This window comes from Lissotriton vulgaris, chromosome 11 (assembly GCF_964263255.1).
Source record: "Lissotriton vulgaris chromosome 11, aLisVul1.2, whole genome shotgun sequence".
Lineage (NCBI taxonomy): Eukaryota > Metazoa > Chordata > Amphibia > Caudata > Salamandridae > Lissotriton > Lissotriton vulgaris.
Genome location: NC_141699.1, coordinates 718,859,357 through 718,886,136, shown reverse-complemented (window position 1 = coordinate 718,886,136; position 26,780 = coordinate 718,859,357). Strand labels below are relative to the sequence as shown.

General features: G+C 46.6%; 1 protein-coding gene across 1 annotated transcript; it reads right to left on the bottom strand.

Annotated features, from left to right (window-relative positions):
• Positions 1–9,470: 9,470 nt before the first annotated feature.
• Positions 9,471–10,887, bottom strand: LOC147683371 (uncharacterized). Its single transcript, XM_086942527.1, has 2 exons — positions 10,551–10,887; positions 9,471–10,255 (listed from the first exon to the last, which is right to left on the bottom strand). The coding sequence occupies exons 1-2, from the start codon at positions 10,885–10,887 to the stop codon at positions 9,471–9,473; spliced, it is 1,122 nt and encodes a 373-aa protein (XP_086798653.1).
• Positions 10,888–26,780: the final 15,893 nt, after the last annotated feature.

Below are 26,780 nucleotides of genomic sequence, written 5' to 3'. Positions count from 1 at the left end.
GGACTACTAAGCCTATTGACAAATGAACAGCCACAGCTTAGAGTGGACAATGACACAAGCCAATGAAAAATATGGGCAGATAGTGGGCAGAGCTTCCAGTCCTTACCTGAACCCAGCATGTTTCGCAGAGCATCGGATTCGCTGCCCATGCTCGACCTAAAAAGGACAATGCAGGCTCAGAAGTAGCCAGAGCAGTGAGGCTACAGGCAATAAGCCCTGCCCCCCATTTTACATTGCTTACATTGCGAGTGGCATGAGAACAGCAAAGTGAGCATGCAGTTGACCAAGCCAGGGAGGGAGCATGGTACCTTGGTAGCTTTCTTGTGATTATCATGATTGATGGCAAGAAAGGGGCAAGCAGCGGTAGCAATGGAGAGGAGGCAGCCAGGAGATACTGCCTAATACCAGACCTATATGAGGCAGAGGAGAATGAGCTTGAGCAGGCAAACTGGTATGGAGATCATCAAGTGGAAGCATGGAACCATTTAAGGGCACCCAGACACGGAGAACAGCTCAAGGGGAACAAGAAGCTGAAGCGCCTGATTCAAAAGTTGTTCTTGATGGCAGGTAATCTTTCAGGGTTTTTTGGTACCTATGCCTTCAGTATGGGGTTGGCCAAAAATGGAGAGAGCTTTGATATGAGAGAGCATAAAATAAAAAGACTGAGCAGACGGTGGTTCCGAGTTCACTGGACATACATCAGGCCCGACGGTATGGCTGGTCTTGCACTCGCACATCACCAGGGTCCAAAATTGGGGAAGCTTGTAGAAGCAATACAAGGGGATCTCGTGAAGAACACAAGCTTGGTCTAGTTAGGTAGGCCGTGTGAAATGGGCTCAGCTGTTGTTATTAGCGCTGGCGACACTGGGCACGAGAGGGCCACCAGATGCCATGGTGATTCATTTGGGGGGCAACGACCTTACAATGTTGGGCAGGCAGATGCTACTAGAGAACCTGCAAGCATATGTAATGGAGATAGCCAGGCTTGTGCGGCCCGTGGACATACTTTGGTTGGAAATCATTGCCCATTTTGAGAGGCAACGGGCCAAAGACCACGGTGCGGTCGAGAGGTCCAGAAGAAAGCTGAACATATCTATGAGCAAGTTTGCAAGGGCATGGGAGTTTGTTACTCGCTGATTCATTAATTTGAGGATGCCAGACTACTATGTGGAGGACCGGGTTTACCTATCAGGTATGGATATGGTCCTTCTTAACATCACAGAGGCCCTCGGGCTTATAGGTTGCTCATAGTGATGAGTACTGGTCCTGAGTCAGCACCATTTAACCTGTGCTAATAAATTCTGAAGGGTGGCCGGTAGAGGGTAAAGAGTTGTAAGCAAGTTAGTCCTTGGAATGCCTCACGGAAGGGATGTTAAAGGAAAGCAAAGGATTCCAAAGCAAAGGAAAGTGATTTATTTTTAAATGTCTCTCTTTCTTGCTTCCAAATGTTGGCATTATGCTGTTTATGGTGCATTACTTCCCTGTGCTCAAGGAGAGAGCAGGCCTGTCTGCAAATGTGTGTGTACTGAAAGAATTATGTACTGGAAGTACCTATGATTCAAGTACAAATGTCAATACTTAATAATACTTAGTGTGTTTAATAGACAGGACAATCTGTACTTTCCTAATAACTTGCATTAGTGTAGAATGCATTTGGGAAAAAACTAAACTATTAACAAGTCTAACAAAATAAATCAGGCACCTTCCGCTTACTTTGGGAGTGTTGGAACATGGTGATCCAATGAAATATGGAGGTCATCTCCCTCAACATGCAATCATTTAAGCACGATGTTTACAGCTTTAGGCATGTCACTTACAAATCACCAAGATAATGCGTTGGAGTCAAATTAGTTTAACTGAAGCCAACAGACACTTCAACATTAAATGCATTAAAGTGCTTGGTGCGCGGCTCTCCTGGATAGGTTTGACGGCTTCTCAGGGAGCACGGCGCACAGTTTGGGAACCATTGGTTTAAGTGATGATGTCAAAGCGATGATTTATTGTTTTATGATTGATGATGCAGTTACTAGACAAGAAGTAACATGATATGTTTGTGGTTGTGTACTTTTGACAGCTTTACGAGAACTTTGACATTTAATGACTGATTAATTTGGTGATGCAAGAGAAATGGGGGTGTGTGTAGTTCCTTAAACGTATAAGTCAGTTTCCAGGGGAAGAAATATGCTCCAGCAGGAGCACAGGCCCTCACAGATCCCGAAAGGTGTCATGCTTCATCATCGGGCTAGCTCCTTAGTGGGCTGGTGCAGCAATGCCTGACGGGCACCCACTAGGACCCTCTTTGGCGGAGATCTTTTTTTAGCCATAAGGTGAAGTGGGTGTGTGAGGGCTTAGCATAAGTGTTGGGTGAATGGGTAGATGTGAGTTAAAACAGGTGTGGTGATGCTCAAAATCACTGAATTTAATGAAGGGGCTCAAACCCCTAATTAAAGAATTATCAGTGCCACTTTAGGATATAATGGCCCCCGTTAGCTACATGAAGTAAAAATGGTTTTATATGGTCGACATGTTTCTCACCAAAAAATGTCAAGAGGATCATGTGGTGATTCTTCAGGACCGATAGACAAAACACACACTACACTGTGACTGGATTCAGTAAGTCAGAGTTCTGTGAAGATGAAATCCAGTCATACGATCACTCAAAGGATAATATTATATTCCTTTAATAAAATCTAGATCAACCCGATATGGGTAGTTATGGCCCCAGGAAGTAGATCAGAGGAAATGCTAATTAGCATCTCGAGCACCGCTGTGTAACTTACCCCGGCTCTGCTTCCTCGATAGCACCATTGCACGTATTTACAGTAATTGAATGAATAAATCAGTGTTGAGGTTCTGAGACAATTACTGTAAATACGTGCAATGGTGCTATTTACATGTTTGTGGACTAATTGTGTTACCGCCACACGCTATTATGCCTGGGTTCTGAAACTCTCTTCTTGAATACTGTCCCACTTTCTATGATTTCTTTACTTTTGGTGTAAATAAAATTATAATGTTCTTATTGGGACTCCTATAACATAGATATTAGTGTATCTCTGTGTTCATGACTGTCTTTTACTTATTTTGTTATGTTCCTGTATAATTATTTGTAACCCAGGTCCCCTACAGATTACTTGGGCTCCCTTGTTCCTTTAAAATATACTTTTAGAAAGTTGGCATTTTCTTGCCCCAACCCTTTGGTGCCTGCAGCCTGTATCCTAGGTGTAGCTGGTATTTGGTTTTTGTGTATTACTCCTAGACAGTGGGACAAAGGGGAATCGGTATTGGTAGGATGGGCCATCTCTTACACTCTGTCACCTACCACACATGTGCATCACAAAGACTCTGCCTTAGCGCACTCACAAAGGGTTTCACACTAATCTTGTGTGCCCCAAGACAAGCTGGAGCCAGGGCAGGGAGGTAGGGAATTCCAGACACCTCTGTAGGGAGAGGACTGTAGAAGCTTCTCCTACTTCAAAATGGCCATTGTGTATAAGAAGTGGGCCCTCAGGTCCAACTCTTCAGTACACATCAGGACCTGTGGAAGATTCATAAGCACTGCAGTGCTGCTCGAATACAAGAAGGACTGTTACTTTGTTGCCCTGCAGCCCTGCTGCCTGCGTGAGAAGGACATGACCTGCATCTTTAGCCCAGGACCACCAGAGTGACGATAGTTGGCTGGCATGCTGATCAGAATCTCAGGGACAGAAAAGGCTCCCTCCAACCTCAATAGTGTACCTCGATTTTGCCTGCTGTGAATCCTGCCCCCCTAAGTTGTGCCATCCCTGTGATGGACTCTTGGAAGTGGGCCAGAAGGTACTCTTCCAGCCCAACTGTGGTCCTAGCAGAACTAACGCAGAACAATGCATCGCCTCGCTGCTCCGCATTGGAACTGTTGCTGTGCGACAAAACCTCAGAACTGGCGCTGCACAACACATCCTTGACTCAGAACCTCTCATCACAGCCCACAGCTCCTCTAAAACAGCATGACACATTCTCGATTCAGTACCTCGCATTGCAGCCCCACAGCTCCTTGGAACCACTGCTGCGTAACTCATCTTCAACACAGGACTTCGCAACGCTCCACACCCAGGATTTAAGGGACTATGTTCATCGGGCCTAACTTGGTCCCTGTATCTGTCCTGCGTTCCATCACAGTTGGCCTGGACTCGTGACTTTGTCCCGATCTGTTGTGACAACATAACTACAGTTGGCACTTTGTGATTTTAAGAGCTATTCCTGTTTAAATTTTTTAAATTGCAAATCTACAGTTCTACTGATTAGATTTATGTTATTTTGGAGTCAAATCATTTATTACATTTTACTCTATTTTTCTAAACTGGTATGGGATTTCTCATCTGTTGTGTGTTCACTTTGTTGCAGATTTTGTGCTGCATCAATACTTTACTCATTGCCTCTAAGTTAAGCCTAACTGCTTTGTGCCAAGCAACCAGAGGGGTGAGTACAGTATAATTTGGGATTTGCTTATGTTTCACCCTGACAAGAATGGTGGTTGCTACTTGAGTAGGGTTTCACACACCCTCAACGAGTAACCCAATTCCCTACACATATGTTTTCTTTCATTTTGTAATATCTGGTGTTTGTAATTAGAATACATTGTTATCATAGTTTAAAAAAAATATTTATGTATATCTAATATATATTTTAAATATTTTGTTTATTCATTTTTTGTAATTATATTAAAATATATATTTAAATTTTATATTTGTAAAGTATAATTGTGTATATATTTTAAAAAGTACTTTTTAAAACATATTATTTTGAAAGTTATTATATGTTTAAAGTTAATATGTTTTCAATTAAAATAGTGTATAATAGTTTAAATTCAATATAATGACCTATTCATTGATGATATTGTAATCTTCTATATTTTTGTTATCAATATTTTTGACTTTACAATCAAAGTATATAATGTTGATGTTTGCACATTCAAAATCTTTTTAGCAATATTTGTTGTGCTGATATTTTTGTCAATGATATTTCATTATACAACCCTGCACCCTGTCTCTGACTCTGTATAAACAGTTAGCAGCAACATGGTCTGTGTAGGGCAGGTTATGTGTAGATTCCACCCCACCACAGAAGCAAGTGCACAGGCCGTTGTTGTCTCTTGGGTCTCCTTCCCATGCTCTGTGCCAAGGCACTCCTGTAGCTGGAATGAAGTCCTCTCCCTGACAACTAGACAGGCTCAACCTTACCAAATGATGCTGAGGATTCCACACCAAAAGTCAAGGGGGAGCACAACATATCTGCATTTTTACCTATTGTATCACAAGTTGCTGTGTCACAGGCTCAGGCAGAAGGAATGATTAAGCAACACTATATTCACTGAAAAAAAGAAGTTAAAGTGATTTTATAGTTAGAACAAAAAGTCAAACACCACGTAACATTAAAAAAACAAAAAACACACTGAAATGCACCAGTTATAGATTACCGAGCTAACTATAACTTTTGAACAACCTCACATATAGCATCACTCATTACATTTTAAATGACAATTGATTACACCATTATTGACAAACATTACATTGTGTGTGACTTTTTCACCTAATTATAATGTCACGTTACCACTGTGTTTTTTCAGTGCATTTCTGAGGGTTTGATTTCTATGTAAGCGAAAGTGTTATTTCTTTAACTAATTATAATGCCACTTTAACCTTTGCTTTTTTCAGTGAATTTCTTGTTTTTCTCAATCCAATTTAAGGAGTGTTTTCCATACAAAACTATAACATAATGTCAGTGAATTTCTAGTTTAAAAAAAAATCATATTCTCTGAACCTACCCTATTGCAAACTTCCTTTGTCCATGCGCAGTGTAGGGCTGCACTAGGCCTCCCCAAGAGGTGGAGGGGTAGCACACAGACCATGGAGGGAGGGCAGGTAGGGCTGGTGCAACACATGGGATCACAGCTGGCAGCCTGAGGAGCTGGGGCTGCATGCTCACCTCGGAAGGTATGAGGGAGGGACAAAACAAGGGGCAATGGAGGGCAGGCCAAAGGTGCATGGACAGCAAGCAACCTTGGAAACTACACAGGAGGAGCAGGAAGCTGTACAATGGACTATGGAGGGGAGGCGGGAGAGACAGGGGCGCCATATGGAACACATTGAGCAGTTTGGAAGGGCAGGGGCAAGAAGCTCACCTTTGAGAGCAAGTAGAAGGGAGAGAGGCAGCAAGAGACCATGAAGAACAGACCCTAGAGGTGAGTGAAGCAAGCTGGACTCGGAGAGCAGGCGAGAGGGGCGGTAGCATTAGAGCAGCAAAACTGACCCTGGGGGACAGGCGTGAAGGGCTTGGGCAGAATACGAACCACAAAAGGTAGGTCAGAGTTGGAAGAGAAGCAAGCTGAACTTAGAGTGCAGGTAGGAAGGAGAGTTCCAACAAGCTGACCTTAGAGAGAATACGGTCTGGCCAGGGGCAGTACAACGGATGAAAGACCGCAAGCAAGAGAGAGCATTTAAACACAGTCATAGAGCGCAGGGTAGTGGTGAGGGGGCAGAAGAAGAGGCAACAGGCTTTTTTATTTTTTATTCTATTTTTATTTCTTAAGTATGTAATCAATTTTTTTATTTAGTAATGCTGTGACTATTTTTCTATTTCCTTCCCATGTTTTAATTTAAATGTTGGTGATGTTCTTTTAAGTGCATGTCCATCACTTCAGCGAAAACTCTCCAGTTACTCTTGCCGGAAGAGACCAGCTAGTGATATTAATAGCAGTATGCCGTAAAATACTTCATACTGCAATCCTTCTCCTCATGTTGGCATTTTAGTACATCAGTAGGTGGTTTTTGCCCTTCTTCACCTGCTGCATGTCTTCTTTGTACTCAGCCCAGGCTATGTCCTTTGAGTGCACCGATCTGAGGTGCTTCCATATTCAGGAAATGCCCATGGAGTAGTGGCCAGGATAGCCCTGATAATTGCACAATACACATTTCAGTGCATTGATTTTTTTCTGCCCTGTAGGAAGTGTTAAAAACTGCCACTCACGAGATTCCTTCTCCACCTCAGTCAGTGATTGTGCTATAGTTGTTGTGGGCACCACAATTTTATCTTCATCCTTAGATAACGGTATTAAGTTACTGCCGGTGTTCCACTAGTCTATTGTGCCTTCTCCTCAGTTTTGGTAAATGAGATGATGTATATAAACTTTTTCAAGCTCCATCTTCCAAATTCTATTGAGGAACTTTCTTCCTGTTTTGTTTCTATAGTTTATGGGCTTGTTTTTACCACTGTTGACTTTCTGGCCAGTAACATGTCTGCTCACATTTTAATTATTTGTTTGACCTACCTTAAGATACAGCCGTATTCCTGCTGGACCCATGGAGTATATGAAGGAGTGCAGCATCACTCCAGCATGACCTTTACTTTACTTGCCAGGACCCAATGGAGTCCTGCAAGACGCGGAGATTGGTCTTAACTATAATGGGGTACTTAGATTGTAGAGGTTTCTTCACAGGCACAAATAAGAATGGTTTGTTGAGGTTTTCAGTGATTTTTAATTTTTAATTTTTAAATTGTTAAGGTAGTGCAGTACCTGAAAATGGTATTGTGGTAGCTGTGACTATCAGTAAAATACCATCTTATTAGCTAATATCATACATTTGATAATTTCTCAGACAGGGCCCATCCTCTTGCTCTTATTAGGGAGTGGGACTTTAGAGCATTCAAACCCTCTACACTTTGGGCCATATGTATCAAGCAAATTCGCATTCGCAAAGGCCGAAATTCGCAGAATTTGGGCCTTCGCGAATGCGAATTAGCTTAATGGCATGCATGAATGCAAAATGTACTCAAGTTAAGGAATCGCTAAAAAAGCGATTCTTCTTTTTGCGAAATTAGCCTATCTGCGATTAATCTGCGATTGTGTACATTTGCGAGTTTACATTTTGCGAAATTCGCAAAAGGAAAATCGCAAATGTAGGAAATCACTGAAAAATCGCAGTACAGCAAATTTCGCTAAATACTGAATCGCAATGATATGTATGAAAAAATCGCAATAAGCGATTTTTGAAAATTGGCAAAATACAGAATCGCATTTACCTCCAAGTAGGATCAGGTGGTAACCAGGTGCAAACTATTTAAGCAGCAACAGAATTCAAAAAACTGTTCACCACAATGTCGGGGCTTTACATCATAGCTAGGAGGTTGCGTCTGAGAGCTGCTGCACAGAGGAGGCTACGACAGGAGAGGATATTCCGTTTGCGCATAAGCATCTCCCAGCACCTTGAGGAGGAGCTCTACACCCAATACAGGCTGGAGGAAGACAGCATCAATGATTTAATTGCAGAACTCAGACCCCACCTTGAACCCCCCACACGCAGGACAAATGCCATATCCACTGAAATACAGGTCATGTGTTCAATACACCTGTTGGCCTCTGGAAGTTTCCAGGGGGTGATTGCTTCAGCAAAAGGGGTGTCACAAAGTGCCCTTCCGTGATTCTTCCATGCATTCCTAGATGCCATGGTTCAGAAGATGCAACATCACAATTACTTCCCCAGCACACCTCAGGCAATAGCACAGACAAAGCAGGACTTTTATCAAATCTTGCATGTCCCACACGTGGTAGGATGCATAGATGGGACACATGTTGGTATATACCCCCCCTCAAGCAATGAATACATCTTTAGGAACCGGAAATGCTACCACTCACTGAACATTCAGGTGGTGTGTGATGCCAAACACATCATTACTGACATTGTAGCAAAGTACCCTGGCAGCACACATGACGCATTCATCTTCCGACACAATGGGATATACCGTAGACTCTCAAGAGGGGAGTTTGGCGAGGGATACCTACTCGGTAAATACCTTCAGACATAGGGGTCATTAGTACCAACTACCATGTGCATGTCACAGACTAACTTATTTTTTTCAAACCCACAGGTGACAGCGTCTATGGAGTACGGGATTTCATCCTGACTCCCTACCTCAATCCCAACAATGCTAGTGAACGCAGGTACAACAGGGCACACATTGCAACCAGAGGCACCATCGAATGGACATTTGGGATCCTGAAAAGCAGATTTCGGTGCCTCCATAAAAGTGGAGGTGCACTCCAATACAGCCCCAATAAGTGTTGCAAAATAGTGATGGCTTGTGCCATGCTCCATAATATTGCCACAATAAAAAGGGACACCAGTGGAGCTGAGTGACTCAGGATCCTCAGACGTAGAGGGGCCTGGACCAGGACGTATGGTAGCTGGTAGAGCTGTGGCAGCGGCTGGGCGCCAGAGGCGTGATGAGATTACGCGCAACTATTTTTAGGTAAGGAAAAACGACACAATGCCAAGTCATGTAAGTGTGAATGTGGTTTTTAATCCTTAATAGCAGGATATGTATTAACAGAAAACATAAAGTAGTCATACAACATATGTTTGGCACATGTTACAATCACAGTGCTCAGACGAATGAAGGATTGACATTCCAGTGAAATGATGCGCAGTCTAATGCTATATTGAAGGTGTAGCCCTATTGGTCCTGCTACTACGGCGCCTCTCTAAGGCGGGTGGTAGGGTGTTGCTCCCCCGACCTGACTGCATATCTTCTTCACTTGGAGTCAAGATTCCCAGCCCTGTTGTGCGTACTTGGCGCAACTCATCCACAGCAGTGGTTTCTTGCAAAAGTGCATTGGCAATGTCTTGTGCAGCATGTGTGAATTGCCGCTGCATCTCAATGCTGCGCCTGGCCTGAATGCTTGATGTAGCCACCAAGCGGTTGATGGCCCGGGTATACCTATCTTGGCATTGCAAAGCTCTGCGCCTAGCAGCACCCTCTGTACGCAATTCCTCGCATACCGCCTGTAGGCCATCCCTCAGGTCATTCCTGAGTCCACGGAAGCCCTCCCTCACCTCCCTTTGTAATAGTTTAATGCTCTTTGCCTGCAGGCGCTGCACCTGCAACATGTTGAGTTCCAGTCCAGCAAAAACTGAATCCTCGCCTCGCCCTTCAACATTGTTGGCCGTGCGCCGTCTGCGCCTGGCTGTACTACGTGGGACATGCTGGTCTGTTGCAGGTCCCTCTTGCTGTGGCTGTGTGTCCTCATTGGTTACATTTTCACCACTTGCATCTGCGTCATCCTGTAGTGGCGCAACTGGTCTAACAATGTGTCTCCTCCTTTGTCTGTGGGTGGCCACGGGGCTGTCCTCCCCATCCGTGTTCACATCTTGGCCGGCATCTCCTGACTCAATACTCTCAACGACTGTCCCACTGCCTGAGGGATGTGTTGCAGATGGTGCTGTGGACAGAACAGCACACATTAATTGACTTTACTGACTAGCACGGTATAAATACATTTTTCACACCTGTTTGTTTACATTGGTCTTTTGTTTCTCTGACATGACCTGCAGAATATATGTTTGACTATTTTATCTGCAATTTCAACACTTTAATTTACATGTGACTACATCTCCCATGATGCATTGCTATGTCTGCCTGTGTGCCTGCTCTGGACTACCTATCTTGTTTCCTGACACTTGCTCACTGCTGGGGGGTGTTGGGGGGTGTAAGGGGTGTGAGGGCATGGTTCTTACCTTTTCCAGATGCTGGCTGGTCAGAGCTGTCGAGATCAGCCACTCCTCCCACACTCTCTGGCTGCAGGGTCCCCTCCACCAGTTCCTCAAGGGGTGTGGAGTCTGAAACAGATGAGGTCCCACCACCTGTTATCCTGGACTGCTCCAGCCTGGCAGCTAGTTTTTCCTTGGAGCGCAGGCGCAGGTCATACCAGCGCTTTCTGAGGTCCTCCACACTCCGGGGTGTCACACCCACAACATTAACCTTATGCTGGATTTCTTCCCAGATTCTCCTTTTGCGGCTCTCTGGTACCTCCCTGGATTTTTCCCCAAAAAGTAATTCATGGTTTGAAACCATTTCATGAATCAGAGCCTCCAGTTTTGTCTCTGAAAATGTTTGTTTTCTTTTCCTGGAGCTTTCACTCTCCTGCTGCTGGGATTTCTGCCTGGGCGTGTCTCAGCCATGTTTCTCCAGGTACACACTGCACTGTTCCAAACACACCTTCACTCTGCCTCTGAATCAGGAACTTAGGTGCAGCATGGGTAGTCAATCACTTCCTGGTTGTGATGTCATCATGCTGCACCAGAGTTCCTGATTGGCTTATTTGCGAAATTCTCTAAATTGTGATTTTTCGCGGTAAATTGCGTTTTTTTTGCGCTAAATTGCGATTTTTCAGTGCGATTTCGCAAATTGTCTGACTCCTAAGGGTTAAGGAATCGCATTTGGGTACATCGCAAATAAATAGCGATTTCTAAGGAATCGCTAAATATTTGCGATTTCTTTCATACATACCATTTTGCGATTCTGAATGTGCGATTCAGTAAAAATCGCTCATTGAGAATCGCAAATCGGTACTTTCATACATATGGCCCCAAGTGATCACTTTTTTGGTGTTGGAAAAATGTGGGGTACTTACCAAAACCAATGGCACCACAGGAGGAATGAAGAGAATAGCACTCCTAAAAAGAATAACAGCAAGAGGAGCAGTAGACCTCCACTCAATCCTTAGTTTGGGTCTTCTTCACCATTCCACCCGGGGATAAGAAAGTGTCAGCAAAGCTGTTTACTTGTAAGCTTTGTGACCATACATTTTTCTGTGGTGTTGGAAAAAAGTACTCCTTCAAGCACATTGGATATGTTGAAACACCTAAAAACTTTGCCTACTACTCAACTCTCCACAGCAAAGAGGAAATACCAGGGCAAACAAGCCCCCTTGCCAACTGAAAATGTATACACTGACTAACTGAAGGACACTGCTCCTACTGCTACTGCTGCCACCCTGATCCTCAATTCAAACCCATTCTATTACCAGATTACAATGTATTTTAGGGACAACAGTACATTTGTGTCTGCTGAAGAGCAGAGCATCCAAGTCAGGGAACAATTTTCGACAGATCACAAGCAAGTCTGTATAAGTAGTATTTTCAATATTGTTGCATTCAATTTTCGATGCCCCTTTCTCTTGTTTTTAGTTAAATGTCCCAAAGATTTTAAATGCTTAAAAATGCTAAACATTGTTAAAAAACACAAAAATGGTTATCCTTAGAATCACTTTTCCTGGTTAAAAGATAGAAACATGTTTCTGTTATACGTTATGCTTTCAGCTGTATTCAGTGGGGGTTGGCTGCTGGCACAGGCCTGCGGCCAAGACCTGCAACAACCCCCCACATATGGACAACACCCCGCTGTGAACAGCCTTCGGCATGAGCAGCATGAGTGTGGGCGCAAACCCCCAGTGGCAGTCAAGCCTCACTGAATATGGCATTCTGCTGTTAGCCAACCCCCAATGTGCCTGGCCTCTGTCTACATAATGTGCACAAACACTGTGGATGACCAAACCAAACAAATTGTTTTCACAACATACTTTAAGCATGGTTTATTCTGGTGTCAATGATTGGTTGTGCAAGTATGCATGAGAAAAGTAAATTGAAGTGTGCAATTAATGCTGAAGAAGTAGGGTGATTAAGTGTGCAGGAAAAAAAATTATTGACTGAATACTAGTTTAGAATGGAAAATTCAGACATGACACCGCAACCGATACCTGCACCTCCTGTATTTTTACAAGACCCAGGACTTCCATGTATGGGGTGGGAGGACTGGAAGGAAACATTTGAAACCTATTTGTATGCTATAGGTGGAGACGTTTTTGTTGCTAAAAAAATGACCCTTTTGAAAAACAGTTTGGGATTGGAAGGCAGAACATTTCTAAACTCTCTGCTTAGGCCTGTAATGGAGGGGAGAAATGCAGACGAGGAGTCTGATGCAGAGGAGGATGATGTGCAGGAAATGGCAATAAGAGCACTGTAGGAGAATTTTGGCAGAAAGATTAGCATTATAGTAGAAAGACATACATTATTTTCCCATGTGCAACTGAAGGGGAAACCATGGAGCAGTTTGTTGCAGTCTTGAGGAGGTTGGCTGTCTCGTGCAAATTCAGAGATCTCTGGGATGAAATGATAAGAGTTCAAATGATTATTAGGACAAACAACATTACAATTCTGGAGAAGCTGTTGGGACTCAAAGATCCCACTTTAGATAAGACCATTGAAGTTGCCAGGCAAATGGAGAATACCTCTCATTATGTCATGGAATTGGGAGGCGTTGAGGTTAAGGGAGCAGGTGAGTCTGAAAATGCTTTCAACGTGAATGAAGTGAAGAAATCTTTAAGTAGAGGTAATGAAGGGGAGAGAAGGGAAGAAAAGACTCAAAATATTGAGAGAAGGAGAAAGTGTGCTACAGGTTTGGAAGTGAGCGGCATATGGCGGAGGCAAAAATAGTCCTGCTGAGGACAGTAGGTGTTTCAAGTATAAAACGAATGGGCCACTTCTCTAGAGGGTGCAAGATGATTGAGAACTTAAAGTCCAGAAATGCTGTGAATTTAGTGAATGGTCAAAAAGATCCATGGGAAGAGATAAAATAAGAACCAAGTGAAGGGGGAGAATTTGAAGTGATGGTGGTGAGTGAGAAAGAACCACCATGCACGAGTCAGTCAAGGGATACTGTTGAAGAATACCGTCCGCCTGAGTGTGCGATAAAGGTTAAAGGCAAAGAGGCACATGTGCGGGCTGACTCATGCTCCCCATTCACCATTATTGATACAGTGATGTGGGTAAAGTTGGGTGCATGTGGTTTATGTGTTCCTGATGTTGAACCTACAGGGTATTGCGGGAACACATTGTCAGTCTTAGGATATGTCCATGCAGAAGTGCAATTTCAGAACAGGAGGGCGATGGCGAAGGCTTATGTGGTGGAGAATGGCAGACCTTTGTTGTGGTTGAAGGAACAGCGAGCTTTGGGCATGATCTTGAATCCCAATCACCCGAAGCAAGGGGATGAAGACCCCAAAATACCATTAGCCTATTCAGAGAAAGCATGGGAAAGGTTGGTGATGGAAATATGCAGTCCCTTTAACTGTGGCAATCAATCTGGTATGAATGAGAGGTATGCAGTGATGATGATGGATGGTTTCTCACAATGGCCAGAGGTAGCATTCATGAAAGAAGTGACAACTCCAAGGTTGTTGCTTTTTGTGAGGAGGTGTTCCGTTGTGAGGGTTGACCTGCCTCCATACTGACTAATATTAATTCCCAATTTGTTTCAGATGAGTTTGAGTTCTTCCTGGCTGAAAAGGGAATTAAGCATTGCACAACTGTGGTGTATCATTCCAAGAGGACGAGAGATTTGGAGCGCTTTAACCACAATTTGAGGCAAAGCCTGCCAATGGGTGTGGCCAGTGAGGGTGATTGGAGGAGGCAGGCAAGAATGTGCTGTGGAAGTATAGAACCACCCCACTCCCTTTCTCAGGAGAGTCTCCATTTCACCTTCTTGGAGGAAGAGTATCGCGAGCCAGCCAGAGAGGGTGTGTCTGGGAAACAAGGTGGTGAAGGACAATGTAAGCTGTTTGAACTGAGGAGACAAGGTGTATGGAGAGATGAACCTGAAGGGTGGAGAGCATGACAAAGACGTGTAAGGGGGAATTCTACAATGGAATGTGATAGCTGAATAGGGGTAAAGTTCTAACCTGTTTTGATGTCTCATGGCATGCACTAGAGAGAATTATCTAAAGGGTGAACTTATGCCTATTTAATGTGTGTGCTGTGTTAGTTATTAGAATTTAGTTACTATAGTATTATATATAGTAGCTTATCCCAGCAAATTTGTTATTTGAGTAAATAAGGGGGATGTGTTGTGTCCAGGAAATTGCATACTTCCACCACTGGATTCTGGAGTGTTGGGATCCAGAAGGCTAGGGAAACTCGCAGTTGCTGAGGAGCTGGGATGTGTCAGTAGTAATTTGATACTGTTTATTAAGCTCCTGAATATACATCCGGAGCTGTGCCCATCTGTCTTTTTAAAAGAGAGATCCCTCTATTTATTAACACACAGCAGGTATAGAGGACTAGGAAAGATGGGCAAAGGCAGTGCAGGGTGGACAGTGAAAGGAGCCCCAACAAATAAACGCTAGGCCTCAGCAACTTGTAGCAGTTTTAGACGGGCGTGGGCGGAGTCATGGGGTGGAGGAAGAGGCGGGGCTTGAGCAGGAAAGGGACAGTTAGAGTAGGGACAGGGACGAGGAAGGAGTGTGTGAATAAAGCTCCTTGAACATCAAGTAGTGTCTGTCATTATTACATGCACAACTCTACAGGAACCTCAAGAAATAGAAGTACCTCAGCAAAGATAGGTTTTCCACAGTCGGTCCTTCTTAAATGTTACTGCTGGTCCCTTGACTTGTGGTAAAATTATCCCACAAAACATTGCTTTGGAGAATGGCTAAGAGGACAGCATCTCACGTTTACTAATGGACCTCTGTTTACCTATTACAATATTTTAATTGTGTCTCCCTGTCAGCAGAAAACATACCTATTCTAGTTCTCTACTAAGGTCACCTCCTTTGGCAACAGGAGCCAAAATGGCCATGATAACGTTAGGATCAAGGGAGGCTCACTCTATAACCCTGTTTTAGAAAAAGAAAAAAGCAACAATTAAGTTGTGGCATGTCCTTTGTGCTAGAAGTTGGTGTCATCTGTTCTCTCCCTTCACCTCATATCCCTAGATAACTATGGATGGATATTCTTGTAATTAACCCCAGCTCTTGTTCCTCCCAGGAATAATCCATAAGACAGCTGCACTGAATGGACTTTTATTCTCCTGATAGGTGATGCTGAGATGGGAAAGGTACTCATCTACCTACTTGGTATATGAGCGTGTACTTGTGCCTTGAGTGCTCAACAGTATGTAAAACAGGTATTCTGATTTTTTGTTTGGCCCTGCATCCATTCTAAATAGCATTGATCTGCCCATGGTGATATGAGGTTCACAACCTGTTTTGTGATCTGGAGAGATGCACGAAGCATATCCTCATAGCTGACATCAGACAACTGTCAATGTCCTGGGTTTATCACATAAAGTGGTGGGGAAAGCACACCATGTTTTGTAAATCATTAGCCTTGACCCCAGACCCTTGCGCTGACATTCCATGAACATGTTGAGTGTGTGTCTTTATAATAGATGTGTATCCATGTGTAGTATTAGGATGCTGTGTGGGTGGGAGCCTAAATGCTGGGACTTTTGAAAGGCCCATGGTTTAGCAAGCCACAAGATTGAAGGTGGATGTAACTTAGCCAGACAGTGGAAGTGTATTGACTGCATTCTTGTGGCTAGAGAATGGAGGCCAAGATACTGACATGAGGGAGGATGGAGACGGAGTAACCCTTAGGAATTCAAATCGGTCTTTGTTAGCGAGGACGGTTAATTAATTCTTCCAGCAGTTTCTGTTCTTAAAGATGAGGAGGTTTCAAGGCAGGGTGTGATTACTGCTTCGGGATTTCCATCAAAGCCAAGTGAAGGGGAAACAATTGAGCAGTTTGTGGCAGTCTTGAGGAGGTTGGCTGTCTCATGCAAATTCAGAGATCTCTGGGATGAAATGATAAGAGTTCAAATGATTATTAGGGCAAACAACAATTTAGCATTAATCTGCCCATGGTGATATGAGGTTCACAACCTGTTTTGTGATCTGGAAAGATGTACAAAGCACATCCTCATAGCTGACATCAGACAACTGTCAATGTCCTGGGTTTATCACATAAAGTGGTGGGAAAAGCACGCCATGTTTTGTAAATCATTAGCCTTGACCCCAGACCCTTGCACTGACATTCCATGAACATGTTGAGTGTGTGTCTTTATAATAGATATGTATCCATGTGTAGTATTAGGATGCTGTGTGGGTGGGAGCCTAAATGCTGGGACTTTTGAAAGGTCCATGGTTTAGCATGGCACAAGATTGAAGGTGGATGTAACTTAGCCAGACAGTGGAAGTGTATTGACTGCATTCTTGTGGCTAGAGAATGGAGGCCAAGATACTGACATGAGGGAGGATGGAGACGGAGAAACCCTTAGGAATTCAAATCGGTCTTTGTTAGCGAGGACGGTTAATTAATTCTTCCAGCAGTTTCTGTTCTTAAAGATGAGGACGTTTCAAGGCAGGTTGTGATTACTGCTTTGGGATTTCCATCAAAGCCAAGTGAAGCAGTTGTGGTCCATTACCCCCTGTCTTTCCTGTGGCCTCCTGAACAGGTCCTGACAGTTGACATTCACACTCATTCCCCTGACAGGGGAAATCTAATTTCAATCACTGGAGGCGTTAGGAGCTTTCTAGATCCAGTTTTGAGGCAGCATTCACGGGGGGAGAGGGACCGCTTTTCTATAAATAATTTTTGTACAATTTATACTCAAAATATAAAATGATCTGTAATTTAGGATTTTAATTAATAATACAATTCCATGAAGAACATATAAAATTAGAGAGCCAGGGAGACGCATCGGTAAAGGAAACCTTTGTTTGGCAACCAGCGGGGGACGAAGTGCAGAGGGCTGCACGCCCCAGAAGCCTGTGGGGCGAACGGCGAAGTGAGACCCCCGCCCCCTTGACACCGGGGGCCTTATCAGCTGCTCGTGCCTCCCGCTTTGCAGGAGACACATCGGTAAAGGAAACCTTTGTTTGGCAACCAGCGGGGGACGAAGTGCAGAGGACTGCACGCCCCAGAACGCTGTGGGGCGAACGGCGAAGTGAGAGCCCCGCCCACTTGACATCGGGGGTGGATTTAACCAATGGACCTTTCCCGCCACGCGGGATGCTTAGCCCGGGAAAAGGGCGGGCCGTCTGTGGCTGTCCGGGAACCAGTCGGGGCTGGGCTGGGCCAGCCCCCTAACAACCTGAGCTTAATTTTCAATTGGACTCTTCAGCGGTGAGTGGCGTACTTTATTTTCAGCACTTTTTTTAAATTAGGCGGGTTGTGACATTATAGGCAAACGCAGTGCCACTACTCCAGTGGGCAAAATTACATCCATAGACACTTTGCTGGAACAGGCAATGAATTTGGTTAGCAGCGAGATTGAGCTCACTGAGAGAAGACTGTCCTTGGGCCCCTTAAAATCTCAATGTGCAGACCATACTGATACTACAGATATAGGTGAGGCAGAGGCAGCGAGACATAGAGCGATTGAACACTCGCCACAAAATCTTACAGGAGAGAATATGCTGGACATGGAAGAACATGGCTCTACAGGACTAATTGTCAATCTTGAAACTGGAGGTAGCCCAAATGAATCTCTGATCACAGCCAATCCGGACTTATCCCCTAACCCAGAAGTATGTGGGACGAGAAAGAAGAGGAAGGTGTTGAAGCCAGCCTGCCCCAAACCCAAACGAAGACAGCCCCCACGTTTGAACTCACAACGTACGTTAAACATGTGGATTAAGGGTGCTACGATCCCTGTAAACCCAATCATAAGTAGCAAACCAACTGATTTAGTTGATGTGGTCACCCAAAGTAATTCCACCCAGACTAAACTTTACGAAAACTGCTTTTTCTAACTTCACACTAGGGGACACTGCTATAGATATCATTGTTGATACATTGTACGATCGTGTTAAAGGGCTTGTGGATAAAAGTTTCGATAAGTTATGGAAGCGACTAGATCGCCTGGAATCCCTAACTATCAAGGCCACACTACCTTGTAGGGAACACAATGAGGCAAATCGACAGGTTAGCATCTCGGAAAATCCCCCTCAGAATGTGCAACTGGTACGACAAGCGCCCCAAACTGTAAAGTTGTTGCCTGTTTCCTCTGATTCCAATAAAACAATGCGACCAGGTATCACCTAAAATGTAAACCCTGATGATGTACAAGGTGGTCCGACAGTTAGCACAAGTATTGTTGACAGTGGCATCAAGGGGCATGCCGTACCAAATAAGGATGTCTTAAACTTACCTCCTGCATCCTGTCCATATGTGTTAACTCTCGCAAGGGTACCCCCACTAGAGAAAAATACACCAGAGTCCTGGGAACAACTGCGGAATAAATGTGTAGACTGGATGGCTAAACAGAAAGGGTACAGGAGGTCTGATATGCACGAAATCTTAATGGTACGCAGGGTGGGTTGAGTGGGACCTGCGCTGAAAACTATTAGGGGTGACTGCATAGTTTTTTTTTTTTATTGTTTTTATTGGCATTTTCATCATAAGAACAAAAAACTTGTGATAATAACACATCGATAGCACAAAGCAGTAGCACATCACCATTATCCAGCAGAATAGCGTCTTCACTCTGGTGATCAGTGTTTTGCGCAGCAGCATGTAACCCAAAGTCCAATCGCCTCCGCTGCGATGCATGAGTCATCTGGAGTAGTGTGTGGTATGTGTCAAACGTCTAGCATCCCCCAGTTACTCGAGGCCTGTACCCCTGTGTTCCTCTCGCTTTCACTGAAAAGGGATCTAAGGCCCACCCAGTGACAGTCCATTCTCTCCTGAGCTACCGTCTTCCCAATCATTCCCAGGGTCCTTTCCCTGACCCTCCCCACCCCCGTCGTCAGTATGTGTGCTGCGTCGTTCCATGAAGCAGGCCCAGAAGTTTATCGGCCTGTTCCTGGGTGGCAGTACCTTACTATAAAGTTCAGTCTGCGTGCAGCAGTATGTCATCGTGTTTCTCCAGTGCTGTATTGTGGGAGGGGGCCCTTTTATGCACCGCACGGCAACACACCTCCTAGCAATCAAGAAAGTCATGTCTACAACCCTCCTGCGCGATGCATGTAATGGCCTAGAGTATCCCAGCAACGCCAGGAGGGGATCTGGTGTCAATGTAAGACCCACTGGGTCATTTACTTCTCTATACACTTCACCCCAGAAGGTCTGTATCTCTGGGCACTGCCAAGCCACGTACATGAAGTCCGCGACCTGCGTTCCGCATCTTTCACAAGCGGGGGATTCCCTCAACCCATATCTGTGAAGTCATTCCGGCGTGTAGTACACTCTGTTCAAGTATTTAAAGTGCACCAAGCGGTGCCTGCCATTCAGCGAAATGCGTTTTGTGCTAGCGCAACAATACCTCCAAACGTCCTCCGTGAGGTCCGTGTGAAGGTCCGCCTGCCACGCAAGTCGCGGCTTGGCATAGTCCGATGTTCGTTCAGCCAGAGTTCTGGAGTAGAGCCTCGATATTAATCTGTTAGGGGTCTTGGCAGCCACCACCCATTCAAATGCTTTTACCGACTGCAGTTCCTCCATCTCGCTGCCCAAGAGCGCCTTCAATGCCAGTCTAACTCTATGGAACTGAAACTGAGTCAGCGGGCTTACCCCTGTCCCCTCAGTTTCCAGCTGATCCCATGTGCGCGCTACCCCATCCTCGAACAAGTAGCCCATTGTGTGTATGTTCAAGCCGCAAAGCGCCGTTAAGACTGCTTTTTCCTTGCACGGGGTTAGCCAGTGTGCCCAAGCGATCGCCGTGTTCGGCGCATACAATACGCTACATGCCTGTGCTTCCCTTATGCTGTACCAGGCATGGACCACCGGGTTTAACGAGTCCAGAAGGCCCGTACGCCTATCGTTGGGTTGTGATAGAAGTGCCGGCAGCGGCCTGGGGGCGGCAACTATCGCCTCAATGCAAACATAGGGTATATTGGTTGAGCCGTGAATCCATCTGTACGCCGGGGTTGCTTGCGCCGCTCTGTAGTAGAGCTCCAGGTCTGGAGCTCCCAGTCCCCCCGCCTTGTAGGGCCTGACCAAGATGGACCATGCCACTCTCGGTTGTTTACCTGCCCACGCCAAACGTATCATGAGTGCACGTAGCTGCAAGAAAAAATTCTTAGAGAGCACCATGGGGATGTTGCAGAACAAGAATAATAGCCGGGGCAGGACCACCATTTTCATAAGCGCCACCCTACCCAGCAGTGACAGTGGTAGTTTGATCCATCTGTCGACATCGTCTTCCAATTTGGAAATTGCTGTACTATAATTTTCCCGTAACAGCACCTCCGGGTCTGTGTGTAGCCTAATTCTCAAGTAGCGTACTGAATCAGTGGTCCACTGTATGGGGTATTCGGGGTCAAGCTTAGTCGTCGCCGGAGTAAGGGGGAACATTACAGACTTGTTCCAGTTCACGCACACCCCTGAGAGCGAGCCGAACAGCTCCACCTCCTGCAGGACCGGTAGCAAGTGGGTTTCCGGTTTCCTAACGTACAAGAGCGTATCATCAGTGTAAGTTGAAACTATCAAATGGTACGTGGGTAATCTTATACCCCTGTGCCCATGATATTCACGCAAGGCGCAAGCCTGTGGCTCCGCTACTAGGGCGTATAAAATAGGGGACAGAGGGCATCCCTGTCTAGTGCCTCTCTGTATCTGTATCGTGCCCGTGGTCAGCTGCCCTACTCTTATCCTGGCCCTTGGGGAGTCATAGAGAGTGGACAGAAGGTTCAGAAAAAGTTGTCCTACTCCCATGCGGCGCAACACGTGCAGCAAAAAAGGCCATTCAACAGAGTCAAATGCTTTTTCCATATCGAGAAATACTGCCACCGCCCGGACCTCCTGTCGAGTGTGCTGGAAGGCAGCAAAAACCGTCCTCAAATTATGTGTGAGGTTCCTCTCCGGGACAAAACCCGCCTGTTCTGGAGCCACTAGTCTGGTAATCATGGGGCTGATGCGGTTGGCAAGTATTTTGGCAAAGAGTTTTGCATCCACATTCAGCAGGGAGAGTGGCCTGTAAGAGGTACACTTGCCGGGATCCTTGCCAAGTTTCAATATGGTAACAATTATCGCCTCCCTCATAGATGGCGCCATCGTGCCTGACTCCATCATGTCCTCAAAGAGTGTCAGCAGTCTTGGAAGTAGAAGATCTGAAAATGCTTTATAAAAGACCACTGTGAGGCCATCGCCACCCGGCGCCTTTCCTGAAGGCATAGTGGAGAGTGCCAGCACTATCTCTTCCCTCTCGAGTGGGCGTACAAGGAACCACCGGTCCACATCCGTGAGCCAAGGTAACCGTATGTGCGTCAGATAATCAAGTATCCGCTCCTCCGGGACTGGGCCTCTGGAGGCGTACAGCTCTGTATAGTATCGTTCAAATCTCTCAGCCACTTGAGCTGCAGTTAGTAGCTTGCCCGTTAGGTCGTTTCTCATCTCAGGAATCTCTCCACATGGTCTGGCCCTCCTCGCCAGTCGCGCCAATACCGCGCCCGGTCGCTCCCCTTCTCCATAGACCCTGGCAGTGGCAAACTTCCCCATGTGTTTTACCTCTAAGTCCGCCTCCTCATTGTATTCCTTCAATACGGCTTGTAATTTAGTAGTAAGGTCATCGTCCGGTAAGCGCAATTGCTTCTCCTCTATCTCTCCAAGTCTGGCCTCCAGAGTCTGGAGTCGTGACCTAATCGATTTCAACACCCCTGCATGCTTGGAAATGACTACTCCTCTGACATAGAGCTTGAATGCCTCCCACACGGATTGGGTCGAAGGAACCGACCCTACATTGACATCAAAGAAGGTTTCTATATCCACAGCCAATTTGTCTCGGAAGGCAGTGCCCAATAGCGAATACGGGGGGAACCGCCAAGCAAACGGTGGGATCCGTTTCATCAGGGCCAGGACCGATAGCAGCACAGGTGAATGGTCCCAGTACGTACGGGGCAATACCTCACAGCGGTAAACCATCTACAGCAATGACTGCGACGCCAACCAGTAGTCAATACGAGTGTGTATATGGAATTGCGCTGAGTAATGTGTGTATCCCCCTAACGTGGGATTCACGGTCCTCCAAACGTCCCTCAGGTTCAGGTCAGTCATGTGTATGTTCAATTCCCTAGCTGAGGCAGTGGGGTGCCTGGTGGGACCGTCGGATCTGTCCAGATGTGGTTGTCGTACCATGTTGAAGTCTCCCCCCACAGCACATAGCCCTCAGAGTAAGACTCTAACCTGATTGCAATCTCAGCAAAGAAGTCTGGGCAGTCATAGTTCGGCCCATACATGTTGACCACACAAAGCTCCATCCCTTTCCCTCGACATCTAGTGATTGTGTACCTTCCATCCCTGCTAGTAACCAATGGTGTCCAGGTTATTCTAGATTTGGGGTTTACCCAAGTGAGGACTCCTCTGGCGTGTGTGGTGAACCCAGAGGCGTGTATGTTACCCGCTAGACCCCTGTATCTCAATATGCAGCTGTCCACAGGTAGGTGTGTCTCTTGTATCAGTGCAATATCTATATTGTGTCTAGCTAGGTATTATAGGACCTTCCTAACCTTCCTGTGGTCATTGAGACCGCATACATTCCATGTGATCAGGGTTAACCTGTCATTAGTGGTAGTCGAGTCTCAGCCCTCAGACATCGTCACCCAACCATCTCAGATATTTCCTTAAGCTGAGCGCAGTGTGAACTTCCCGCGTAGCAAGTGACAGTGCAAGCCATGTGACATCGTAAACTGAACATTTCACAGACAACTACCACAACATAATGCAAAGAACACACCCATCACACGACCCTCCCACGCCTGCCCTACCCCAACCAGGACGCGCACCCTCTTCCCTCCCGCCCCTCCTTCTCCAGGCCCCCCCATTAACTCAACCAAAGCCCCCCCACCCCCTCCATCGCTCATGTACATCATAGCCCCCAAACAATACCAGTGAAATACACTTGTGGGCAGAGGTAGCTGGCCAAAGGTAAGTCCTTCTTGTAGTACAACCGTAAATAGAAAGAAGCAATAGGCAAATCACCGATAAAGAAAACCGCTTCCAGCCCCCCCGTCTCCATTGTCCCGTTACCGTGTTGCCTCAATGGTTGCCCTCAACAGTGGATAGTTCGCCATAGTCCTCAAAGCAGACCGCTTATACCAGCACTCCATTGTCCACCAGCCTCCTGAACATCAATTTGCCAAATGCACACTTAGATCTGCCCCGCAAGTACACTGCACACATGTTGTCAGTCCTGTTCGTCCAGTGGGCCTTGCTCTTCTTCTGAGTGTCTCTGCGCGTGTTGCTTCGATTCCATCTTCCATTCCTTCATGGCACGCTGTAGTTCCTTCGGATCCGTGAAGATGTGTGACTTGCCCTGACGATTGACTCTCAATTTCGCTGGGTAGAGCATTGCATAGTCCGTCCCCATGTCCCGGAGTTGTCTTTTCATAGGTAGGACTTGGCATCACGCGTCCTCCACTTTCGCAGTGAAGTCAGGGAACAGCGAGATTGTAGACCCCTTGTATCTCAGCGGTTGTTTCTCTCTCTCTAGTCTTAACGCCATATTGCGATCCCTATAGTTTAGCAATTTTGCTATGATGGGGCGCGGCGGAGCGCCAGGTTTGGGCCTGGGGGCCAGAGAACGGTGTGCACGCTTAACATACTCGAGAACACTGTGTCACTCAACAGGCTTTTAAGGAGCGTTTCTATGAATTGTTCCATGTTCCCCGTCGGTGTAGTTTCCGGCAAGCCCGTTAGGCGTAGGTTACAGCGTTCAGATCTGGCTTCAAGGTCCTCTGTCTCGTCCGCCAGTGCCTGCAGGGCGCTGGCGAGCTGCTTGTTATCGGTCCACCGCAGTCTGTGCCTCTTCAACCTCCGTGATACGCCTTTCCACCATGTCCATTCTCTCCACCTGCCTATCCAATCGCTCTGCCATCCTGTCCATCCGATAGGTCAGCGCATCTATTTTGGTGGCCAGTGCTGCCATGCTTCCCTGGAGTCCCTTATCTATCGCCATCAGCAGGGCCCTGATGTCTTGCGGCGCATCCAGCTCTTCCTGCACAGCATCCGTCTGCCCCTTGCTCGAAAGTTTCTCAGCAGATTTAGTGCCCTTGGGGCCAAAAGACAGCTTCGGCTGCGCCCTGTCTGGTTTCCCCGTGATGTGCTCACTCTTCTCTCGGGCAGCCCCAGGAGGGCGCCCCGCCGTAGGTGGGCGCAGTCCTTAACTCCTATGTCCCTGGTGCGTCACTGCTGTAGTGGGCCCTCGCCGGGGCCTGTGTTATGCCCAGCTTACAGCCAGCAAGCCTCACACTGACCTACTCCGCCGGTCTCCGGGCGCTGGCAATGGCTGGCTGCTCTCCCAGCAGGTTGCGATGCGTGTGTTATGGGCTCAGCTCCGAGTGCGTCGTCACCCCGGGGACTCCAGTCTGATGCACTCAATCGTGCAATCGGGCTCTGGGCAGCACAGTGGCTCCAATAGATTGCGGCTAGAGGCAACAGGGGCCTCCCTAATGCAGCCACGCGCCTCTATGTAATGCCTCTCAGCCGTCAATTCTGGCTCCGCATGGGCAGGCGCTCCTCTGCCGGTATATCTTTCGGCCTCACTAGTCACCTCAGGAATTCCCCTCTCCTCACCTCCGGGGATTCCGCTCTCTGTACCCCCGCTGTTGCCGCCACTGCCGCGTCGCCCCGAGGGCCCTCTCCGGTCTGGTCTCTCTGGTCTCGGTCGCCGTCTCACGCAAGGGCGCTGCTCCACACGCGGCTCTCCGCCCCGGCTGCGACGTGCCGTCCGGGCGCTGTGCTCGCAGTCTTCGCACGTTGAGGGCAGCGATCACCTCATCAGTAATGCCGCTGTCCAAAACTGCCTATCTCATGCAGTCTGGGGCACCACACGGTCAAGATAATTGGACGGATATTTTTCGAGACGGAGGAGCTCCTGGTCTACGCAGCCATTTTCCTTGCGGGCTAGCTCCGCCCCCCAGGAGTGACTGCATTGTTGTTCTTTTTTCCTTCCTAGGACTGTTGGATCCATACTTGCAGTTAAAGAGACCAACAGCTTTTTTTCAACAAACATCTGTGCTCTACCCCTAGGTTTCTTTTATAAACCACCACCCACACAGCGTCCACTTTTTAGCCCTTCCTATCAGTGGGTAAACCGATTTTTGGCTATCTCTGATCTAGATACCCTGGATTGACCCTCATCCGAAATTCACTCTACCGGACTGGTCCGGGGTGAAACAGACCCAACTAATTGATTGTTCTGACTCAACATTGAAGGTGCTGAGTTGGAATGTGGCAGGCTTGGCCTCAAAATTGTCATCGTATGTTATGTTATGTTATTGGAGGTTTTATTGAGCGCTCAGCTACTCTAACAGAGTGTCCCGGTGCTATCAGACCATACACAGCATAAAACCAACAGGGAAAGGGTTACTGAGAAAACAGCCACGTCTTGAGCTCTTTCCTAAAGGACAATAAATTCACACTCTTTCTTAACGAGAGTTGCAGGGCATTCCAGGCCCGCGGCGCAAGATATTTAAAATACCGACCCCCAATCCGGGCACGCCTAATTACTGGGATCGTGGCCAGGAACAATGAAGCTGACCTTAAGGCTCTGGATGGGTGGTGAAAGCCAATTCTCTTCCTCAAATAGAGTGCACCGGTGCCATGGAGAGCCTTAAATGCGATGGTAAGGGCCTTGAACATAATGCGTTTCCGGATTGGCAGCCAATGAAGAGACTTCAACAGTCCTGCGGCATGAGATCTACGGGCGAGGCCAAAGATTGCCCGGGCAGCCGAATTCTGCACTACCTGTAAGCGTCAAAGCAGGTACTCAGGCAGGCCAAGGTAGAGTACATTAGCGTAGTCCAGCCTTGAACCGATCAACGCTTCCACCGTAATTTTCCTGTGGGCAATAGAGAGGAGAAGAAGGAATTTCATTAGCATTTTTAGTATCCCAAAACACTGTCCAACCAGGCCCAGAATCTGTGGTTTGAATGAGAGACAATTGTCCACCTTAACTTCTTAGCCGCCATAGTGTCAGCAGCAGGGGGATGGGGATACATACCTGCAGGTCTTCCAACCGGGGTCCGGAGGGCAACCAAAGAAAAGGACCTCAGATTTGTTTGAGTTACATTTCAGCTGGTTAAGTTGAAACCAGGCAAAGACCGCACCCAGGCAGCACTTAATGCTCTCACCATCAAAGTCCGAGCTCCCTCCACAGGTGAAGACAAGCTGGGTGTCGTCGGCGTAAGAGACAAT

Excerpts from the sequence above, each read along its gene's own strand:
- LOC147683371 (XM_086942527.1), bottom strand. The coding sequence starts at position 10,887 with ATGGTTTCAAACCATGAATTACTTTTTGGGGAAAAATCCAGGGAGGTA. Across the intron at positions 10,256-10,550 it reads CCAGCCAGCATCTGGAAAAG|CACCATCTGCAACACATCCC; the intron begins GTAAGAACCATG and ends TTCTGTCCACAG.